General features: G+C 35.8%; 1 protein-coding gene across 2 annotated transcripts in view; it reads right to left on the bottom strand.

The window, feature by feature from the left end:
* The window catches only part of ETV1 (ETS variant transcription factor 1), a 97,471-nt gene that overhangs the window by 13,573 nt on the left and 63,434 nt on the right, over nt 1-20,464 (bottom strand). For both annotated transcript variants that reach the window (XM_069586638.1, XM_069586640.1), the window contains 3 exons: nt 5,981-6,049; nt 4,362-4,430; nt 4-173 (listed from right to left, as the gene is read on the bottom strand). In XM_069586638.1, the coding sequence (XP_069442739.1) occupies nt 4-173; nt 4,362-4,430; nt 5,981-6,049 (308 nt within the window). The remainder of the gene's footprint in view (nt 1-3; nt 174-4,361; nt 4,431-5,980; nt 6,050-20,464) is intronic.

The following is a 20,464-nucleotide window of genomic DNA, read 5'->3' on the forward strand; positions in this document are numbered from 1 at the left end:
CACCTCTTCAGGCTCAATCAGTTTAAATTCCATGCCTCTCCCAGTCCAGGCAATAAAATGGGAATTTGAAGGGTCGTCTAGAAGAGCTACCAAAAACTGCCAGAGCTGAAGTGATCCCCGCCGCTGGTATGTGGGTCCTTCCCGATACATCCCTGGCTCTTGTTTTATGTCTCCTAAATTAAAAACATTTTAAGTTCCTATGATTAGCATTATTATGACATTAATATAAAATTTATATTAAAATAATCACTAAACATGATTAAACCACAACTAAAAGAGTTTCTATGAAATACCAAATAGGAAAAGGAGTACATCAAGGCTGTATATTGTCACCCTGCTTATTTAATTTATATGCAGAGTACATCATGAGAAACGCTGGGCTGGAAGAAGCACAAGCTAGAATCAAGATTGCTGGGAGAAATATCAATAACATCAGATATGCAGATGACACCACCCTTATGGCAGAAAGTGAAGAAGAACTAAAGAGCCTCTTGATGACAGTGAAAGAGGAGAGTGAAAAAGTTGGCTTAAAGCTCAACATTCCGAAAATGAAGATCATGGCATCTGGTCCCATCACTTCATGGGAAATAGATGGGGAAACAGCGTCAGACTTTATTTTGGGGGGCTCCAAAATCACTGCAGATGGTGACTGCAGCCATGAAAGTAAAAGACGCTTATTCCTTGGAAGGAAAGTTATGACCAACCTAGATAGCATATTGAAAAGCAGACACATTACTTTGCCGACTAAGGTCTGTCTAGTCAAGGCTATGGTTTTTCCAGTGGTTATGTATGGGTGTGAGAGTTGGACTGTGAAGAAAGCTGAGTGCCGAAGAATTGATGCTTTTGAACTGTGGTGTTGGAGAAGACTCTTAAGAGTCCCTTGGACTGCAAGGAGATCCAACCAGTCCATTCTGAAGGAGATCAACCCTGGGATTTCTTTGGAAGGAATGATGCTAAAGCTGAAACTCCAGTACTTTGGCCACCTCATGTGAAGAGTTGACTCACTGGAAAAGTCTCTGATGCTGGGAGGGATTGGGGGAAGGAGGAGAGGGGACAACAGACGATGAGATGGCTGGATGGCATCACTGACTCATGGACGTGAATTTGAGTGAACTCCGGGAGTTGGTGATGGACAGGGAGGCCTGGCATGCTGCAATTTACGGGGTCACAAAGAGTCGGACACGGCTGAGCGACTGAACTGAACTGAAATAGGGATTTAACAGTTAAATGGTTGAAAATAAACCAGGAATCTGCAAACTTACAGTTAACTACACATAGGTCAATATAAATGCACACAGGGCAAAATAAATGCACAGATGTCACTGACTTATAAAAAGGCTGTATCTTTTTTTTCTTCAGATACATTTTAAAAACGATAGTACCTAAACCTACTTCTTTACTTCACTGCTAATGCCATCTCTTACTACTCTAAGCAGGGCTTCCCTGGTGGCTCAGATGGTAAAGAATCTGCCTGCAATGTGGGAGATCCAGGTTCAGTTCCTGAGACAGGAAGATCCCCTGGAGAAGGGAATGGCTACCCACTCCAGTATTCTTGCCTAGTAAAGTCCATGGACAGAGAAGCCTGGCAGGCTATACAGTCCATGAAGTCGCAGAATCGGACATGACTGAGCAACTAACACACACACACACACACACACACACACACACACACACACACACACTACTCTAAGCAACAGTGGAGAGGGAGTAATCAATTTTAAGCTCCAGGCACTTTATTTATACAAATTAAAATTTGCAAACTACAATTTATAAATACCTAATTGATTTGCATGTGACAAACTATTGAAAATTTAAATGCAAATGTTTCAAAGCAAATTTAATAGCAGCTTAAACTCTGTGAGCTAAGTAAAACTCAGGAAAATATCATGGGTAATGCAAGGCATACTGGATTACCATCATGCCGTCTTTCTACACCTTCATATTGCCACCATGCTTTTCTCAGCTGGCAGCAAATGAAAATTCTCTCATTTTTCCTTATCTCTTGTTTACATTGCACTTATTGGAGTTTAGCTTGTTATTCTTTTTCTGAAACTCCAATTCAAAAATGCATATACACATAAAAACGAACACACCAGAGTTTTCTGTAAATCTGTATTTTTAAACAAGAAAGGATTGTTTGTGCTACATACAAACTGTTAAAGTCTATTAAATAGATTACAGCAATAAAGGTGTCAGTTTCCAATTCTTTGGTATAAATCTGGTCAGATATTTTGGTTTTACCAAAAGCAAACAAACGAACAAAAGAAAACACAAACACAACTCAGTTTCATGACTACTTATTATACACTTCCAGCTCCAGCAAACTGTCTCAAAAATATGTGGAACCAGTCACATTGGGAATTGAATGTCTAAGGCCCTATAAGCATATCACTATTAATGCATGAATTTCTCTCCTTCATGCAGAGGGAAATTGCTTAGAAACAATTTAGACAGAATATATTTAAGGTGGTATACTAACCCGAAGAGTGAATTATAGAACAGCCCAAATCACAAGCTTTTTAAAACTTTCCTTTGGTCAGAAGACAGAAATACACCTCTTGAAATTATGATAGAAAAAAAATACTTTAAAAAAATCAAAGTAAAATTTTTCACTCAATAGCTGCTAAAAATCATTATGCTATTTTGGTCTAAGCTATAGAATATGGAAGTGTCTCTTCATATTGTTCAGTGATAGTTTTATTTATCTTAGTTTTTCCTTCTGAGATTTAGAAATTTTCATGGGGGCGAATCAATAATTTTGCAGATGGAATGAAACACTGTCAAATGTTCTAACCTTTAGATTGCTTCTACCTATAAAACTGACTGATCATATTCGCCCTGCACAAGGAAAAAAAATAATTTGATTTTCTTTCTTCTCGTTCTCTGTTCCTTATAAAATGTAAGCCCAATACACTATTATGCCCAAAATATTTTCTTAGTATAAAGCTGAGAAGTATTTAAAAATCAAAGGGGAAAAATAATCAAGACAATTAGCTTTCCCAAACACAAGTGTGACTCTGTCTTTGTCCTGTTAGATTATACCCTGATCTTGTCTATATTTTGAACTGTTTTTCTTCCTTACATGCCCATACTAATTATCGTCATTTCTTAAAAAGTTAACTATGAAAGGAACTGATGAAGGTCATTCCAAAAAATAGACTTTCTGCTTTATTTCAAGAGGAAAAAACTAGATTTTAAGCATTCTGATACTCTGCTAATGGTGCTAAATACAATAACCCACATCAAACCTCTGAAACTCAAAGGTTAAAACTAACATTTATTATAGAATAAGACTGAAAAGGTGATCCATTTAACCCATGACCTTGGCATGAATTTAGCAGTTTAAAGGGAGGCTAAGAAAACAGATATTCCCAAGACTGGTCATTCTGTCTAATAAGTCTAAAAGTAGCAAAAGCATCAAGAACAAAGTAGCCTTCAAGCAACTAATTAGAGATAGAGGAGCAATCTGTGCATACCCTTTGCTGTTTAAATAATGACAATTAAAACTCCCAAGAGCTACCAAGTCATTACAGCCATGATCCTGAAAGTTTGTGCAATCAGCTAATCAGAAGGCCCCTGCTCATTTCCTGTTAAACAATCAAAGCAGGAAATATGGGACCACTCCGAAGAACCACTAAGTCAATCAACTGTTCGCTTTTTACCCAAGCCTCCTTCTAGATGCTGACTGTTGCGCTTTGTCAAGAGAAGAAGAGTCTCTCTAACTTGACACCCCATACCCCTTTCTAACATGTGGGGGTGATGTTTTCATTTTCATTGCCACAGCAAGTGATATTAAAAAGGTAGTGCTTTCCTAAATCCATTTGGAGCAATTACAAACTAATGTCGCATTAGTAATGAACATCTTCCAAAGGAAAAAAAAAAAAGAGGATGCACAATCACTAACTAAATGGGCAGCTATGTTGCTCCTGTGTTCCATAATGCATCTTTTCATGAACAATAAAAGGCAAGAGGCTACATTAGTCATCTGTGCGTCCACAGTAGCAAGCTTTCTGCTCCGCTTTGTTAATTACAGGATCAGCTTTCAATACATCTCAAACAACAAGCTGCATGTACTCAGTCGGGCAATGGAAAGGGCCCTCTCTTATTCTACATAAAGCTCAGCAAGAACGATACTCTGTCTTTAAAAATGGGATCTCTCATAGGACAAAAGAGAAAAGCTTCTTAATGGGAAAAGGAAAGGGAATTTATAAGAGGTAAAGTTTAGCGAGACTTGAGTGCACTGTAAGTGATGAGCATGAAAATCTTTAAGTAGCGATGTTGCCTGCTTTCAGGAGAGGCGAGGGTGATCTCTCCACAGCCTCTTACAGAAATCAAAACTTGATACACGACGAAAAACCCACCATCGAATTTCTCTGGGACGACACAGGTATCATCATAAAACTGCCTGGGGCCCTTTTCAAACATGCAGCCTGTGGAGGGGAAATGGGATACATTTATTCATAACAGAAATAAAACTCACAAACAATTCAAAATATAACCACAAATGCAAAAATGGAGGCAGAAAAGGACTTCTCCGCTTTTCCACTCTGTGACCTTGGACAGATTATTTAACCTCTGTGCCTCAGTTTCCTCATCTATAAAATGGGAATGATAATAAACCACCTATCTTATAGGGCTGTTGTAAGGATTGAATGGTTCAATATATGCAACTTTAGAACAGTGACTGGCACATGGTAATACATGAAAGTTAGCTATATATATTATTACTAACCCAATAATGCTCATGTAAACACTGGCAAACCTGCTATGTAAAACAGATTATCTTCTTTTTTGTTTTCTTTCAAGTTTCCTTATTCAAACAGATGAGAATTACTGACATTTATATTGCATTATGACCCTGATGAACTGAAACAAATACAGTTTACCCCCTCACTCCTTTACAGAAATATTTAGTTGCATTAACCTTCTCATGATTTCATCTTCAATAGACAAGTCAGATTTAAAAAAAAAAAAAAAGAATTTTCCTTTATTGCTAAATCCTTAGGAAAAATGCAAAATAAATTGATGGCTTTCTACAATCATTTTCTCCCCCAAATATCCTTGACTGTGGGACTTTCATTTAATTGCTATTATCTTTAATTACTAGGAAGAAATTTCACATAATTTAGTCACAGTTTTATTTCTCATAAGTATTGGTCTCTGTGGTAGGTACATAATATTCACAACAACAACAATTAAATTGCATTTGTGAAAAAGTTTGGTCTCATATATTCTGGATTTTCCATCTCATTTTACTATCCTTTAAACACAGCGGTTAACTTCTATTGATATCACTTATGCTAAACAAACAATGTTAGACTCAACCTAGAAGATGGATCCAAGTCATTTCACTGAAAACACAGACTGTTGACATCAAGGACTGTGCACATAATTCAGGAAATACTTTAAAGGTTAGTCTATCCCGATAAAAGAACTTTCATACATGATCTTGCAAATATCAGGCCCATTAGAACAACACTATCCCACCGCAGTTAGTATAACACATCCATGAGAAAAACACCTTTTCTAAGCCTCTTATGTGAGGCTTAACAATTACTTGTCCCAAAATGTAAAATCCAGGACATTTAAATGTGAATGTATTTAAATCAACGGCATTTTATCTCAACACAATGACTTAGCTCTCTCAAGCAAAACTGAAAATTCCTTGAAGATACATTTCGGCAGACAGCAGTAAGGTGGGTGATCTATAAAGCACATGTTCTATTTTAAAAGGATATGGTTGTTGGCAAAAAAGAACAGAGAAATTCATTTATCAGCTGTTTATATGCACATGACTCATGTTAACAAAATATAAGAGATCATGACCCGAAAAATCCTCCTTTTACTTCAAAAATTTTACAACAATGGTTTAGTGGGCCTAAGTGATTTTTCCCGTATGCCATGATAATGTGACAGCGTCCTGAGGATGGCTGATTATGTTGACAAGTATTTACAAGAATTTCAATAATGAAAAACTTAACTTCTGTTCTGCTGGGATGAGTCAGGAAGCCTTCTTGCCTCATATAAATGGAGTGGCAGCTAGGCACTTCTGAAAGAGGAAACAACATCGGTCAAAGAGAAGTCTGGAGCTGAAAACATGTTGTTATCAGTGGACAGAGTGCAGATAGGAAAGTAACAGAAACAGACACGAGTCTCCTGAGGGGAACTTGTCAACACATAGTTAACATTGCAGGTGGGGCCTGCATAAGAGACATAAAGGTTGAGAACCATGGTGAACAGTGATTCTCCTGAACAGGTGTGTGAATTCGAAGTTTTACCCACACCAGCCTGACTAAACTAAAGGTTGGCTATGCAACAGCACGTAAATGTGATGGAGTCCTCAAAACAAATAGCATCATGAGTTAAAAGACATTTCAGGATATGTATGGGATAAATTTGCTCACCCATTGGCAACCAAAGCAAAGATCAATAAAAGACTCGTTCCTAGTGTATTTCATGAACATTGGCTAGAAATCACGATGAAAAGACAAAATTGTTATGTCTCTTATAATTACTTCAGCCTAGTAAGATGACTGCTATTTTTTTTTCTTCAGACAAAAACAAGATTGACTTTTCATTTTGTTAAGCCCACAGGCCATATTCAAAGCCAGTGAGGCTATAAAAGAGAAATCCAACAGCAACAAATTCAACAGCAACAAATCCAACAGCAGAAATCCAACAGCAAACACCATTGCTATCTTAAGAGCGAGGCCTTACTTGTATGACCAACTTAATTCATTCCTGAGAAAATAAAATTTGGTTAATGGTTAAACTTGAGTCATAGTGATGGCTGTGTATCTAATGTGTTTTGCAGCTTAGATATGCAGAAAAGGAAAGAAATACAGATTTAAGAGACAAAAGATAAAAATTCAGGTCCTTCATTCACTACTAATAAAGCTATATGACTTTAGATGAGCCATTTTCTAAGTTTATATAAAACAGAGGACTGGGTCACATGTTATCTGAGTCTGCTCTTCTTTGACTCTGAATTTGGAAGCTCACTCACATAAACAGAGGTCAGTTCAGGGTGAAGACTGAAGGTTCAACCTCAAGACCCTCCACTTGCAAAAGTGCTGCTGAGACCTTAAACCTAATTTTGTATATGCCATTTCATTTACTTTTTCTTTCAGGTTCCACATTTTATAAGTTTTTAGGTAGCTAAAACCTGGGTCCAAATCTGAATATAACATATACAGTTTCCATAGAAATGCATAAACATGATTACGTTGATTCTATCTTCTGTATGAATTACTAAAGATTTTAAAGCAACATCTACAAAAATAAACATATACAAAAAAGGGGGGGCTTCCCTCGTGGCTCTGCCTGCAATGTGGGAGACCCAAGTTCTATCCCTGGGTTGGGAAGACCCCCTGGAGGAGGGCATGGCAACCCACTCCAGGATTCTTACTTGGAGAATCCCCATGGACAGAAGAGCCTGGCGGGCTACAGTCCATGGGGTCACAAATAGTCAGACATGACAGAGCAACTAAGCACATACAAAATTAGATGTTTAAAATATATGACAGGTTGCTATTTAATATAAGAATACAACTGTCCACCCCTTGTAGTAATTCTGAACAAGTAATAGCATTTAAGTGAATTGGAATATAAAGGCTCTTATCAGTCTATAAACTTTCATGCTATAATAGATAATGACTATTATTTAGCCCACATGTCATTCTTTTTAGGTCTGGAATGTTCCATTTGTAAAATCTATCTGATTTTCTAAAAATTTGCCTGGTGATAAATGTCAACCAAAATATGAGATATCATTTCACAGAAAAAAAGCATACATTATAAGATCTTAGTCAAAAACATCTTAATGGCGATCCCTAATAGCAATAACATTGAAAAGCATCTAGCAATCAATAGTTTACAAGCTGAAAATAGTGTCAAACTCATTTTCAAACATTTTATTGTGCTGTGCCTTCTTTAAAGTATTATGTAGTTTATAGTTCCAACCCTATAAAAGGCAAGGTTAAACCTTGTTTTCTGATATCAGTGCTTATAATAGAGTTGCAATGGAGCTGATCTTCTGGGTCACCAAATAATTAGCAATCCATTTTATCCCAACTTCTTAACCAATGGTACTTCAAATTAATGTTTAATGTTATTTTGATTTATTGCCAAGGCATAAGGTCCCTCATGCAGCTGGGCCTGGAAGGGACTGTGTTAATGACTCTGCCATCAGTTCAGCAGCTGCTTAGAGGCAAGCATTTTGTTGAACTGATGTTGACACCCTGCCACAAAATACTTTTACTGACTGCTGCACAGCTGGAGTGTGGCTGCAAAACAGCTGGCTGGCTCTGGAGGCAGCTAGAAAACATACAGGTTAAACTCTATTATATATAAGAGGGATTAAATGTAGCCCTTCCTCCCCAGAGGGGGAGAAAAGAAGTTCAAGCATTTCTGAGAAAGTTGAAAGGCCAGTTTATAAAAGTACTCCAATATCACACAAAATAAGCATATTCTGGAAAACTAGACATTGGACATCAAAGATAGGATTCAATGTGTAATTTCACTAACACTCAGGTATTTACCGAACTGGACAATTTATTGTTTTCTGCTGTGCTTTAATATTCTTCATAAATTCTCCTTATTAATATATGATGTTTAAAGTATACTAATTTAAAATTCACCATAAATTAATGATATAAAATACACCTGATGCCAGGCTTCCATTACATTTCCAAAGGCTCAACTTATAATCTAAGTTCTAAAAAAAAGCATCAAACAGCAATTTAGAAAAAAAATGTATCTGTAAGAATATATTTGCGTTTATGCCAGTTCTTATACTATTTATTACACCTCAGGGTAAATAAAATTAACATCTAGCTCTTGAAATTGAGACACTTGGCTGCAATGTCTAAATTCGGTCTGTCTTTAAATTCAGCATCCTTTATACAGAAAAGAGAAGCCTGAAAATATATGGTTAAGAGGAGTTTATTTCCCTAAAGTAACTAAAGTCATGTTATCCTAAAGTGATATCAGTTAATTTATGACCATCAGAGTGGGTCAGACTCTAATCAAATTGTAGAAACATTTCCAAAGTGATTATTCAATCAAATGACTAACATGGTTAATTAGGAGCCATAAACATTGCTCTGAAGTTCATCAAAGTAATGACTTGCCCAGAAAAATTACTGCTAATTAAATTGCCTGCTGCTTTCATTTCTACCTTATCTAATAAAAAATCCAACCAATGAAGTTTGGCATTACATTTTAACTTTTGCTAAATGCTCAACTCAGATCCAAACTAGCCAAGTGGCGACTTCAAAGGCAAATGTTTTGTAGCAGGGAATGGAGGCATTTCATACATATTCATTTATATTTATTCATGAAATAAAACTTCTATAATTCAGTGACAATCATAAGCTGCAGTTTAGCCTATGCACAAATGTTAAGACGACTGCATATTTACACTGTCTTGATATGCATCTATAATTATAATCTTAGGACCATTAGTATGGCAGTGATTACAAACATATACCTTGTCATCTAAGAGACCTGGTTTTGAAATCTCAGTTCTGATGTTTTGTGGGAGCAAAACATTTTGTTAGTTATTTAACATCTCTCTCAACCTCCACATCTGTAAAATGGGAGTCACAGTGATTTCCTTCAAAGATAAGACTATATGGAACAAGCCATGGGTAACATTAGGAGAAGGCAATGGCATCCCACTCTAGTACTCTTGCCTGGAAAATCCCACGGACGGACGGAGGAGCCTGGTGTGCTGCAGTCCATGGGGTCGCTGAGAGTTGGACATGACTCAGTGACTTCACTTTCACTTTTCACTTTCCCACACTGGAGGAGGAAACGGCAACCCACTCCAGTGTTCTTGCCTGGAGAATCCCAGGGATGGTGGAGCCTGGTGGGCTGCCATTTATGGGGTCGCACAGAGTCGGACACGACTGAAGCGACTTAGCAGCAGCAACATGGGTAACATTATGCCCAGTTTCTGAGAACACTAAGAATTTAATACAAGGTACTTATTATTAACAGAATCTATTTTTAAGTGACTCTCATAAGTATTTAAAGTATGGGAACCACAGTACTTACAACAAAAAGTAATTATGTATCAAAATTATTTTTGTATCTTAATTTTCTATTCTTATAGAAGGTATCTACTGAGATGGCTGACACTGCTTATTCATATGCTTACTCATAATACTCTTCATAAATATATTAACCTATGATATTTAAAATATTGATTTAAATTCATTATAAATTTATGATGTATAAGGTTTACGTGAGATGCTCCATTATATTTTCAAAATATTTGGAGGTACTTCTTTTAAGCTTCCTTTTTACAGTATTATACCCCAATATTTGTTGCTACATTTGGACTTTCATTTAAAAAATTTTAAATTCAGTCTGTAAATTGAATCATGTCTATTTAATTTAGGATAAATAATTTTTTTAAATTTTGAAACTTATGGATCAAAGAGCATGTCATAAAGACACAGCCAAATCAGCTTGCAGAAACTAAACTGCTTAAAATTTGTCACAGATGAGTTCATGGTGATGAAAGCTGATCTAATATGGTGCAAAAACTCAAAGCAGCAAAACACGGTTGTTATTTTAATGCCCTAAACACTGTGGGGGGGAAGTTAAGAGTAAACTAACACCCTAAACTACCTCATTTGATTAATCTTCCCCTTTATTAATACTGGCAAAATTTCCTTTAATAAAGATGCAAAGGTACGAAACTAAAAACTCTGTTTCTGTTTCTTGACTTGCACTTTACAGCTGTAGTGGGAAATATAATACTGATTTGGGAGGCTTTGCCGAAGACCTGCTCGCAAAGTGCAGTTGGCATTTGCCAGGCACTTTTCTGGTTTGCCTAAGTGCTACCCTGTAGTCCAGAATGAAGCTTCCTCTTCAGGGCATGGTTTGCCTAAAATTTCTAGGAGCTGAACAGGCCAGATCAGAGAGCAACTATCTGCCACATTTGTATGAGATATCCCTACAATGTGTTGAAACTGTTTGTTATCAAATAGTGTATGCATTGGAGAAGGAAATGGCAACCCACTCCAGTGTTCTTGCCTGGAGAATCCCTGGGATGGGCGAGCCTGGTGGGCTGCCATCTATGGGGTCACACAGAGTCGGACACGACTGAAGTGACTTAGCAGCAGCAGCAGCAGTGTACAAACCTGAAAACACTCCAGATTGCAAATTCTATTTAAGAGGAGAAAGCACCTTGCTTTCATTTGATGCTTGTGGTTAAATTCCTGAAAAAAATAATTGGTGTGATGACTTAATTAAGCATACAAATCTCAAAGAGAAAATGAAAAATCTCAGTAAAATAGGAATACATTGGATCTTGTATTTTAATGTGATTTTTACTTTCATATCAGTGTGCAATGCAAGGATGGATTGTTTACACAGTTAACTAACTCCTTGAGGAGGTGGTGTGAGAAAATCAAGTCCACCTAAATTTGTTTAATGTATAATGATGACAGTGGAAAATTTGGCACATTAAAAGCAAAGGGCCAAAATGAGTGTATTGACATACATCAGAAATTAACAGGTACTTGGTGAGAAATATGTTTGTGTGTGTGCGTATTTCAATGTAAACATAGGAGTTCAAATAAGTTTTGTAAAAACATTTACCAAAAAAATATTGAGTTGTACCAAGAACTAATGGCATCGATTTCATTCAAGAAACATGAGTATTATGACAGATCTTGCCTACGTTTTGTCTGTCTTAAATTTAATTTTTTTGTTTCTACTCATTTCCTGGCAAACTCACAGTTTAACATTTAAAATCCAAAGGTTTTCCAGGGTACGTAAATAACATAAACTTCGTAAGGATGTATTTAAAAGCAAAACTATTCACATACATACTAGTGTATCATCCTTTGACTCTGCATATCCACTTGCACATGAATAGATTTTTATAGGTGATCAAGAAACCATATTTTATGAAGTTCCCTGAAAAAGATGCTAATGTGAGAATTTTTTTTTTTACACCCATACAATCTTTCTATTATGGAACAAACCTGAAAATAATTAGTTCTAAAAATAAGGCCCAGTATCAGTATGTTTGAATTAAAGTGTGGCGAAATCAACTGTGATGGCTAGAAAGTCAAGTTTTATAAGAGGTATCTGTTGTCACTCACAAAATCTGTATGTGAATGTAACAACTTAGTCATTGAAACTCATGTGAAGAAGGCAGAAGAGCTGGAGTTTTACTTCATTCACTCTTAGATGGGAAATTTGTCATTAGGATTTTTAGTAAACTGTAAAAATAAATACTGTAAAATCAGCAGAGATATTTCTTTTGTCACAGTTCAGATGTATTGAATCTACTGATGACATAATTTGAGGACAGAAAGAGAACTATGTCAGTCTTTGTATGCCCAGAATAGTGTTTGCAAAGCTTTAAAAAAGAAAAAAAAAAGCATAAAGCAGTTATCTGCAGTCAGATGCTTTTAAAACTTAAAGGCTACATGATTTAAAAGAACTAAAGGACAGGGAAGCCTGGTATGCTGCAGTCCATGGGGTCGCAAAGAGTAGGACGTGATTGAGTGACTGAACAATAACAACATAATCTTAAATAACAGCATAGACTTTTACCACCAACTTCTCTTGGAAGCACCTGATTTTAGGGTGAAGACAATATCCTACACAAATAACAACCACGTTCAAACAGGATTGGCTTATTGTGATTTAGTTGGCTCACTGTTTTACAAGTTTTACAAGCCTGTGGAGCTTTCGTTGCTAAGAGTTGAAAATAAAGCTGAAATGATAGGAAATACAGTTACATAAAATAAGTACAATTTTAACTTTGACTATTTATAATATTATATATTACTGTACTCTGACAACTAGTAGAAGTTTAAAAGAAAAGATACCATTAGTTGCCCAAACAAGCCACAAAAAAGTTTCTGAGGTGAGGGAATTTTTTATGATGAGCTTCAATACTGAATTGTTCCCTTTCTGGAATCCACGTGATCTGAAACAAATACACCATGAATTGTCCTCTCACTTTCATTTCTCCTTGGATCATCACAATATTCAGATGATTTTGTCTATTTGCTTTGAACACAGGTAGTCCTAGTAATAAGTTGAGTAGGACTGTTTCACTATATTAGAAACACCCTAATACTACAGTATCTTACTGGCCATACACAACATGATTGTTTTAACATAAGAACATCTCTTCTGTCTTATCCTTTAGCACCAAAGTGTATTTGTAAATGTTACATATAACAGTGGCATTTCATTCAAGAACTAGCAACAATCTTTGAGGAAATCTCTAGAAGATAAAAATCATACCAATAGAAATCCTTATTATAATTGCCTGGACCCTTAATAGTTTAACGTTTTACAAGCATAGTCATATTGAATCCTTCAGTCAGTTCAGTTCAGTCGCTCAGTCGCTCAACTCTTTGCGGCCCCATGGACTGCTGCACAAAAACACAAAATGTATAGGGATCATTTGTCCCTTTCTATGAATGACGCAACTGAGGACAAAGGAGGTAACAAAATGACACCAGCAGTAAACAACTAACAGGGCCAGGGTTTCGTATAATGTTTCCAGTGTCATACAAAGTGGGTGGCTTTATTTTTTAACACTAAGAATAATAAAAACAAGTGAATGAAAACAGTGAGCTGTGAGCGCCCACACTGAGTGGAAGTGTTAGCAGAATGGAACATTTAAGGATACTTTTCTAAACTTCAGAGAACACTAAATCCATCACAGTGACACATGCATGTCATTGTGACATGCTCTGTTTTTAGTTTTGCCTTGCTCTGTTTTTCACATGTGCCTTTGAATGGCTGTCTTTGTAAAATTTCCAAGATGGTATTAGAAGCAATTCAATAGAAAATGCACACACAAGATAACAAAAATAATCAGCTATTTAATTTGACAAAAATTCCTTGAAAACATTTCCATTAAGTTACACACGTTAGGTAAAAAAATTTTATGAAATACAAAGTCTCCTTTTTCTCTAAACTATTAAGTAATTAAGTCCCTAAAGGATAGAGTATAAAAAATTCTATAACAATATTCTAAACCTAAAAATATGTACTCAGATACATACACTTGTAAAAAAATAATATTTATCTTCCCTCCCTTATTCACTTTTAGGAAGCACACACACAGGGAGAGATTCAAATGTACATCCTTCAACTGTCTCATTTAATTGCAAATCTTAAGTTGCACACATGAAGACAGTTGTATATTCATTTCACCCACTTGGAATAAGCATTTCTGGGCCTAAGCATCGTGGTCATTTTCTTGAAAAAGAAACTAAAAATCCCACCCTAAAAAAGTGCACTCCCCTCCCCATTCTAATTCCCTTTTTTCATGCTAGTACAGCTCACAAGCCAACTATCCCTCCCTTCCCCCTTTCCTGCCTGTAAAATCCAAGTTAGACAAACACTGTGTGGCTGAAATGACATATTTGAATGGAATTCAGACCCACCAGTTCCTGTTTATGTTTCTGATTTGAGAATGCTGTCTTCTCCGTTCACTATACATTATGAACACTGCACGGCCATAAATAGTGTCAGGTTACATGCAGGCAGGACCAATGAGCATTAATCATTACTTCCAGTCAACTGGCAAAAGCAGCAGCTGATGGAACACTACACCCTTCAGCTCTGTATAAATGGACATTCCAGAGAGTCAGAGTGTGTATGTGTGTGTGTGTCTGTATGTTTTTCCTTTCAGTCTCCATTTTATGAATGAAACTCCAGGCTCTATAGAGTCCATTCATGTAGGAGAAATGCTTACAGGGCTCTGCCTCTAGGGATCAATCAGTCATGGGTAAAACTGATATGACTGGTTTAAAACAGCCTTCAGCCTTCCATTACTGACTTAAAATGCAGTCCCTGTCCATTTGACCTGTGTTAATGCATAAAGAGTAAATCCAGACCATGGTCTCAATTCTCAAATCGAATCACTAGCCAATGCCACTTACTGTAGCTGTAGATTTAGAGCATATTGAAGTATTTCTTAGAAAAACTGACAGAGTGGACCAAATCTTGGATAGATTTGCTATTTTCACTCAGAACTGAAATAGGAAAACTCATACGAGATCTGATAAGCAAAAAAAGGCAATGTCAAGTTGTAAGGCCAATCCATGGCCTCTCTTATAATAACAAGCTCAATTAGGAAGACATCACCATGACTTTTCACATTTGAAGCACCTAAAACTCAGAGATTATGTGACCTACTAATCCACAAATTACTGGGTGAATAAAAGACAATTATCTTTGGATGTCAGAGAAACAGGTAAGAAAGATGTTACCATTTTCTGAACGATTCAGTAACTCATTCCTTTAAATTCCCAAGTGATTCTCCGATTCTTCAAGTGACAATTTTAATGTTAAGAGGAAAAAAAATCAGTTGCTTTGTTTCAGGAGAAAATGTGACCATAAGCAAACGATGCTCTGTCATGGAGTAGGGCCAAGGCTTGGCCTTTGGGAGTGTTAAATATCAGGTACAAAAAGCCAAAGTTCATGGAACCATAATCATCACTACACTGGAAATTACTAAACATGGTAATACTTAAAAATATCTAGAGTTTTTAGGAGGGAAAAAAGCTATTTATGAGCAATTATGGGAACAGTTTGTAAAGACTCAGTCCACTACCAAATACTGTCAAAACATATCATGGGTTTTACCAGCCATCTGTAACTTGGTCCTTGACCCTGAAGGGAAGAAAATACTTCTTTCTTCCAGTGACCTGAAGCCATCTTGCGAAATGATTGCAGTCAACAATCCCTGAATAGATCTTTAACTGATTTCTCAAGGAATCTTCACTATGCTTACAGAAGAAGAGAGAAGAAACACGAAAAATGCATGGTCTTTGGTTTTAAATGTGTGCACGATTTGCTAATATGATTTCATAATAATTTAATATTTCTCTTCTAATTTCTAATATCTACCAAATAAAAGGACAGAAAATAAAGTTACCAGCATATTTAACTTTGAACTAAAATTAGAATACTTAACATAGCCAGGAAGAGAGGTGATAAGGAAACCTACAACATGTCATCCACAGAAAATACAGAACAGAACAAGACTGCTGAAGAGTCAGTATATATTCAATTACTAATTCTTGAATAACATTCTTTTTTCAAGGCTTAAAAAAAACTTCAGTATCTAGAACTAGTTTTCATGGTGGTTCAAAGATAGGTAAGTAAAAATGATGAAGTAAAGCTGAATATTTACAAATGTCATATTTCATATTTTTAAAAATTAAAATTATAATTATCTGTCTTGAGGCCTTCCATTTTGGAAATGACAAAGCTTTATGGCAGTCCTGAACGTGTAAAATAAGTATCAGGAGCTCTTACTTCTATTTTCACTGTTCCATCGAAACCTAATTAGCATATTCAACAGTTTTCTTTTGCCTTCACTCCACTCCTTGTTATCTCTTGAATAATATTTTTGGTTGTTTACTTACATATGGATCAACTGTTCATTAAGCATGTAAGAATATTTGTCGTAACACATATACGAGGCCAATTTCCCTAAAATGTATATCTCCTCTTACAAAGTAAATAATAAAGAATCATTTAAAAATGAAAAAGATATCCTGATGACAGAATTCCTGAGATATTACTACAGTAGTAGTAGTCAGAGAAGCCAATGGTACCCCACTCCAGTACTCTTGCCTAGAAAATCCAATGGGTGGAGGAGCCTGGAAGGCTGCAGTCCATGGGGTTGCGAAGAGTCAGACACGACTGAGCAACTTCACTTTCACTTTTCACCTTCATGCATTGGAGAAGGAAATGGCAACCCACTCCAGTGTTCTTGCCTGGAGAATCCCAGGGACGGGGGAGCCTGGTGGGCTGCCATCTATGGGGTTGCACAGAGTCAGACACGACTGAAGCGACTTAGCAGCAGCAGCAGCAGTAGTGTAGTAGTAGTAACAATCATAATAGTAATAATTTAGAAATAAACTACTGAGTAAATTTAGCCTTCTGAATTGTCTGTTTTTAATTTTGAGCAAGTTGAACCAGCTGATGAGGCCCTGACAAATCATCTTCAACCCAAAATAAAGCACTATGTATACTCATATTTCTATGTAGCTGCAGAAAATAATTATCTTTTTCTTGCTCTACTAGCTATTGATTTCATCCCATAAATTTAAAATCATATTCTAAATTTTACAAGAAAAATTCCAAGAATGCTCACTAAGAGCAGTGTTAAGAATTACTTCACTAATTTCTTTGCTATTTAAGATGTGTACCCATCAACACAGCAAAACATAGAATAACATTTACAACATAAAAATTTTCTCTCACCATTTCAGAAACCCAAGACTATTTAACTCTGATGACTGCAGTGCCAGCTTGAGCCTATGTGAGTACCAGATATATTTGTCAGTTCTGACAGTTGAAAGTTAAACACATTTCTAGTTTTTAACATATTTAACATGAGCTAAATATTTTTATTTTATCATTTCTCTGCCTACATATAATTTTTCTACATGCTAAGAACATATAATTATTCTCTAAATTTGAAGGTTTGTCTACTGGCCTTCATTAAAGTCCTTAGATGATGAAGAAATCTATATGGAGAACGTAGAAAGGGTTGCTTGGATTTAAAAATGAAAGTGAGAAAAGGCCCATCTTACTTTCCCAAATGTAAGCTTTCTTTACATATTGCAGTTCTTCATAAGTTTTCTACTAAAAAAATAGATTGAGCTGACACCAGTTTGAAAATGACTCTTGTATTTTAAGCCATCAAGTGATCAAGTGTTTTTAACAAAGAGTGAAGTGCAATAAGAAAGAAGACTCAGACAAACTCAAAGTTTACATAATCAAAGAATTTTAGAGCTGGCTATGACACTGATTTGTTACTTTTCCTTCTAATTATCATTCATCCTTTTTCAGAAGAACTATTAGGAAAAGTCACTTATCTGACAATCTCAAATTTTGATAATGTTTATGGTGTATTTTTAAAAAGAAGTCAGAACACATTTTAATCCAAAATATCATTTGAGGTTTTATATTTTCCTGTCTTACAACAGTGAGTACCTAATAATCAGAATAAAATTTGAGGACTGTCTAACATGAAATGAATACCTTCAAATTAGAAAAAGCGTATCTTAGGTTTTAATGCAAATGCTTTCATTGCCCTGCATCATGTAGAGCTTTATAAAATCATATGCAAATATTCAGGCTACAATTAGAGAAAAGAATAAATAATACATCTAACAAATTATGAATTAAAGAATTTTACTTTGGACAATTATATAGAAAGACTGTGAACTGTACACTAAGAATAAGAAAACCATAGTTCTAGTTTTGGCTATTTCACAGAACTGTGCAACTGATGGCAAGTTAACTTGAATGAGCCTTGGACATTTTATCTCTACAGTGGAGTATAAAGAAGGAATTTCAATGAGGTGATCCCCAAGAGCTTTCATGAGCTTAAAGACTTATGATTCTATGAAACAGCTATTTGTGTCAATTTCCCAATTGAAAATAATGCTGCATTTGCCAACACATACATGTGACATGCCTCCAAACTGAAAGAAGGCCTCATCAGTACCAGAAAGAATGACCCTAAAAAACACAATGACCCTAAAAAACAATGACAAAATACAGAAACATTTTCTTTAGAAAACATGATCCCAGCTTTCCCCCCTACCCTTTAGAACTACTTCCTTCCCTCCTACAGCTATAAGCATGCACTTTCCCCCATTTTCTTATTTCAGAAACACTTCTTCATGTCTCTGAAAGTTCTTTCCCTTCTTCATTCCCAGCTCCTGGCTAAAACTGCTCCACCACATGGTGGGGAGGCAGCTTTTCAAATTAATTAAGGCAACAGAATAGGCCCTGAGTGTTAAAAACACTTTATTAATGTATCACCTCTTCAATCAACTACTGGGTTAAGATTTTTAAAACCACCCCCAAATGCAAAGTAACATAACAGCATTAAATAATGGGGCTGCAAGCACAGTGCAGGGAGGAACCTGAAATGGACCAAGTATCATATTCATTCTCCTCCCTCTCTAAGGCAGCCCTGGAAACAAAGGAATACAAAGCCAGGTTTGCAACAGATGAGACTATGTCCTTCTTTATTTACTGTTCTTTTTACTTATAGGACTGATGTGATTAACTTGGACACTTTTCTTCAACTCTAAATTGGTTGATACTTGACAATTTAATACTTACCCTATCTGATTAGAAAAGCTGTACTAAGCACAATTAAAAGACAAAGCACTTTATAGGCAAAGTAGGTACTGACTATAATATCACAGCATATATAGCCCTACAGTGTTTCTATACTGGGTCTTATTTTTGCCTGAGCCACACTTGACATGTATAATTTTTTTACTCAGTAGTCTCATTTCATTAAATAGTATTAGAAGTCTGACTTCTAATGACTGCATAATATTTGCTATTGATAGCCATAACTTACATTACCAATTACTCTATGATATTCCTCCACCACTAAATATTCATCATGGGTCTCCCCTTCCCTAAGATAACTTTCTGACAGTGAAAATACTTGATCAAAGTGTGTGAGCATTTTGTGCTGATATTTTCTTGAGTTAAACTCTAGTTTCATGTGTTCACCACTATCCTAAAAATACCCTTAGCTATCCAAAACCAAACCAAAAGACCAATCAATGAACACATAAATTCTAGCAAAATATGTTGTTGCGAATATCTAAACTATTTACCTCATTGGGCATTCAGAATCTGCAAAACCTCATTTGTGAGTATGAAAACGGGAAAACAGCCACAGTTTTACTTAAATAGAGCACTGTACCCATATGAAGCACACAGGGCTTATTCAATTCTTTTGAACTTGGCCACAGAGGCAAAAAAAGAAGAAATCAGATTGGATTCAGTAAAACCCAAGCAACCAACAAAAAAGCCTGTGTCCCTGCTTTGTGCAGCAATATTAGGCTAGAGAAACAGAGAAAGAAAACAATAATAATAGATAATTACATCTATTATTGTACTGGACTGTTGAGAACTTAATATTATAATCATGATCATATTGTACTGGTTCACCACACTGGCCCTAAACATCAATTGTTTTTTATCTTTTCAGAGTCCTCTGATCTAAGTTTTAAAAAATTTCTACTTGACTAACATAATATTTTGTAATTTTTAGCTTAAATACTCAGCAGTTGAAATTGCATTCCTGTAATTATAATTATGACTAATAGACCTTCCATTTCCCATGTCATAATTAATGTCAGGCTTTATTAGAGCATAATCATGTTGCCTTTTCACTTACAAAGCTTCTTTTATTTTCACAACATTTATGTTATATTGAATTAAGCAATGAAGAGTTCTAGAGGCCTTCTTAAAGGACAATCTGTGGATCATAGATGCTGAATAAAAGGATTATGAAATGTTTCTCGCATTGTCTTTAGATCACATAAAGTATTTTCTAATGTGCTATTTGTTCAACATCACTAAGTGAACTAAGCACTCAATGATTCCGTGATAAACACATTATATTTTCTAAAAAAAG

This window comes from Ovis canadensis, chromosome 4 (assembly GCF_042477335.2).
Source record: "Ovis canadensis isolate MfBH-ARS-UI-01 breed Bighorn chromosome 4, ARS-UI_OviCan_v2, whole genome shotgun sequence".
NCBI lineage: Eukaryota > Metazoa > Chordata > Mammalia > Artiodactyla > Bovidae > Ovis > Ovis canadensis.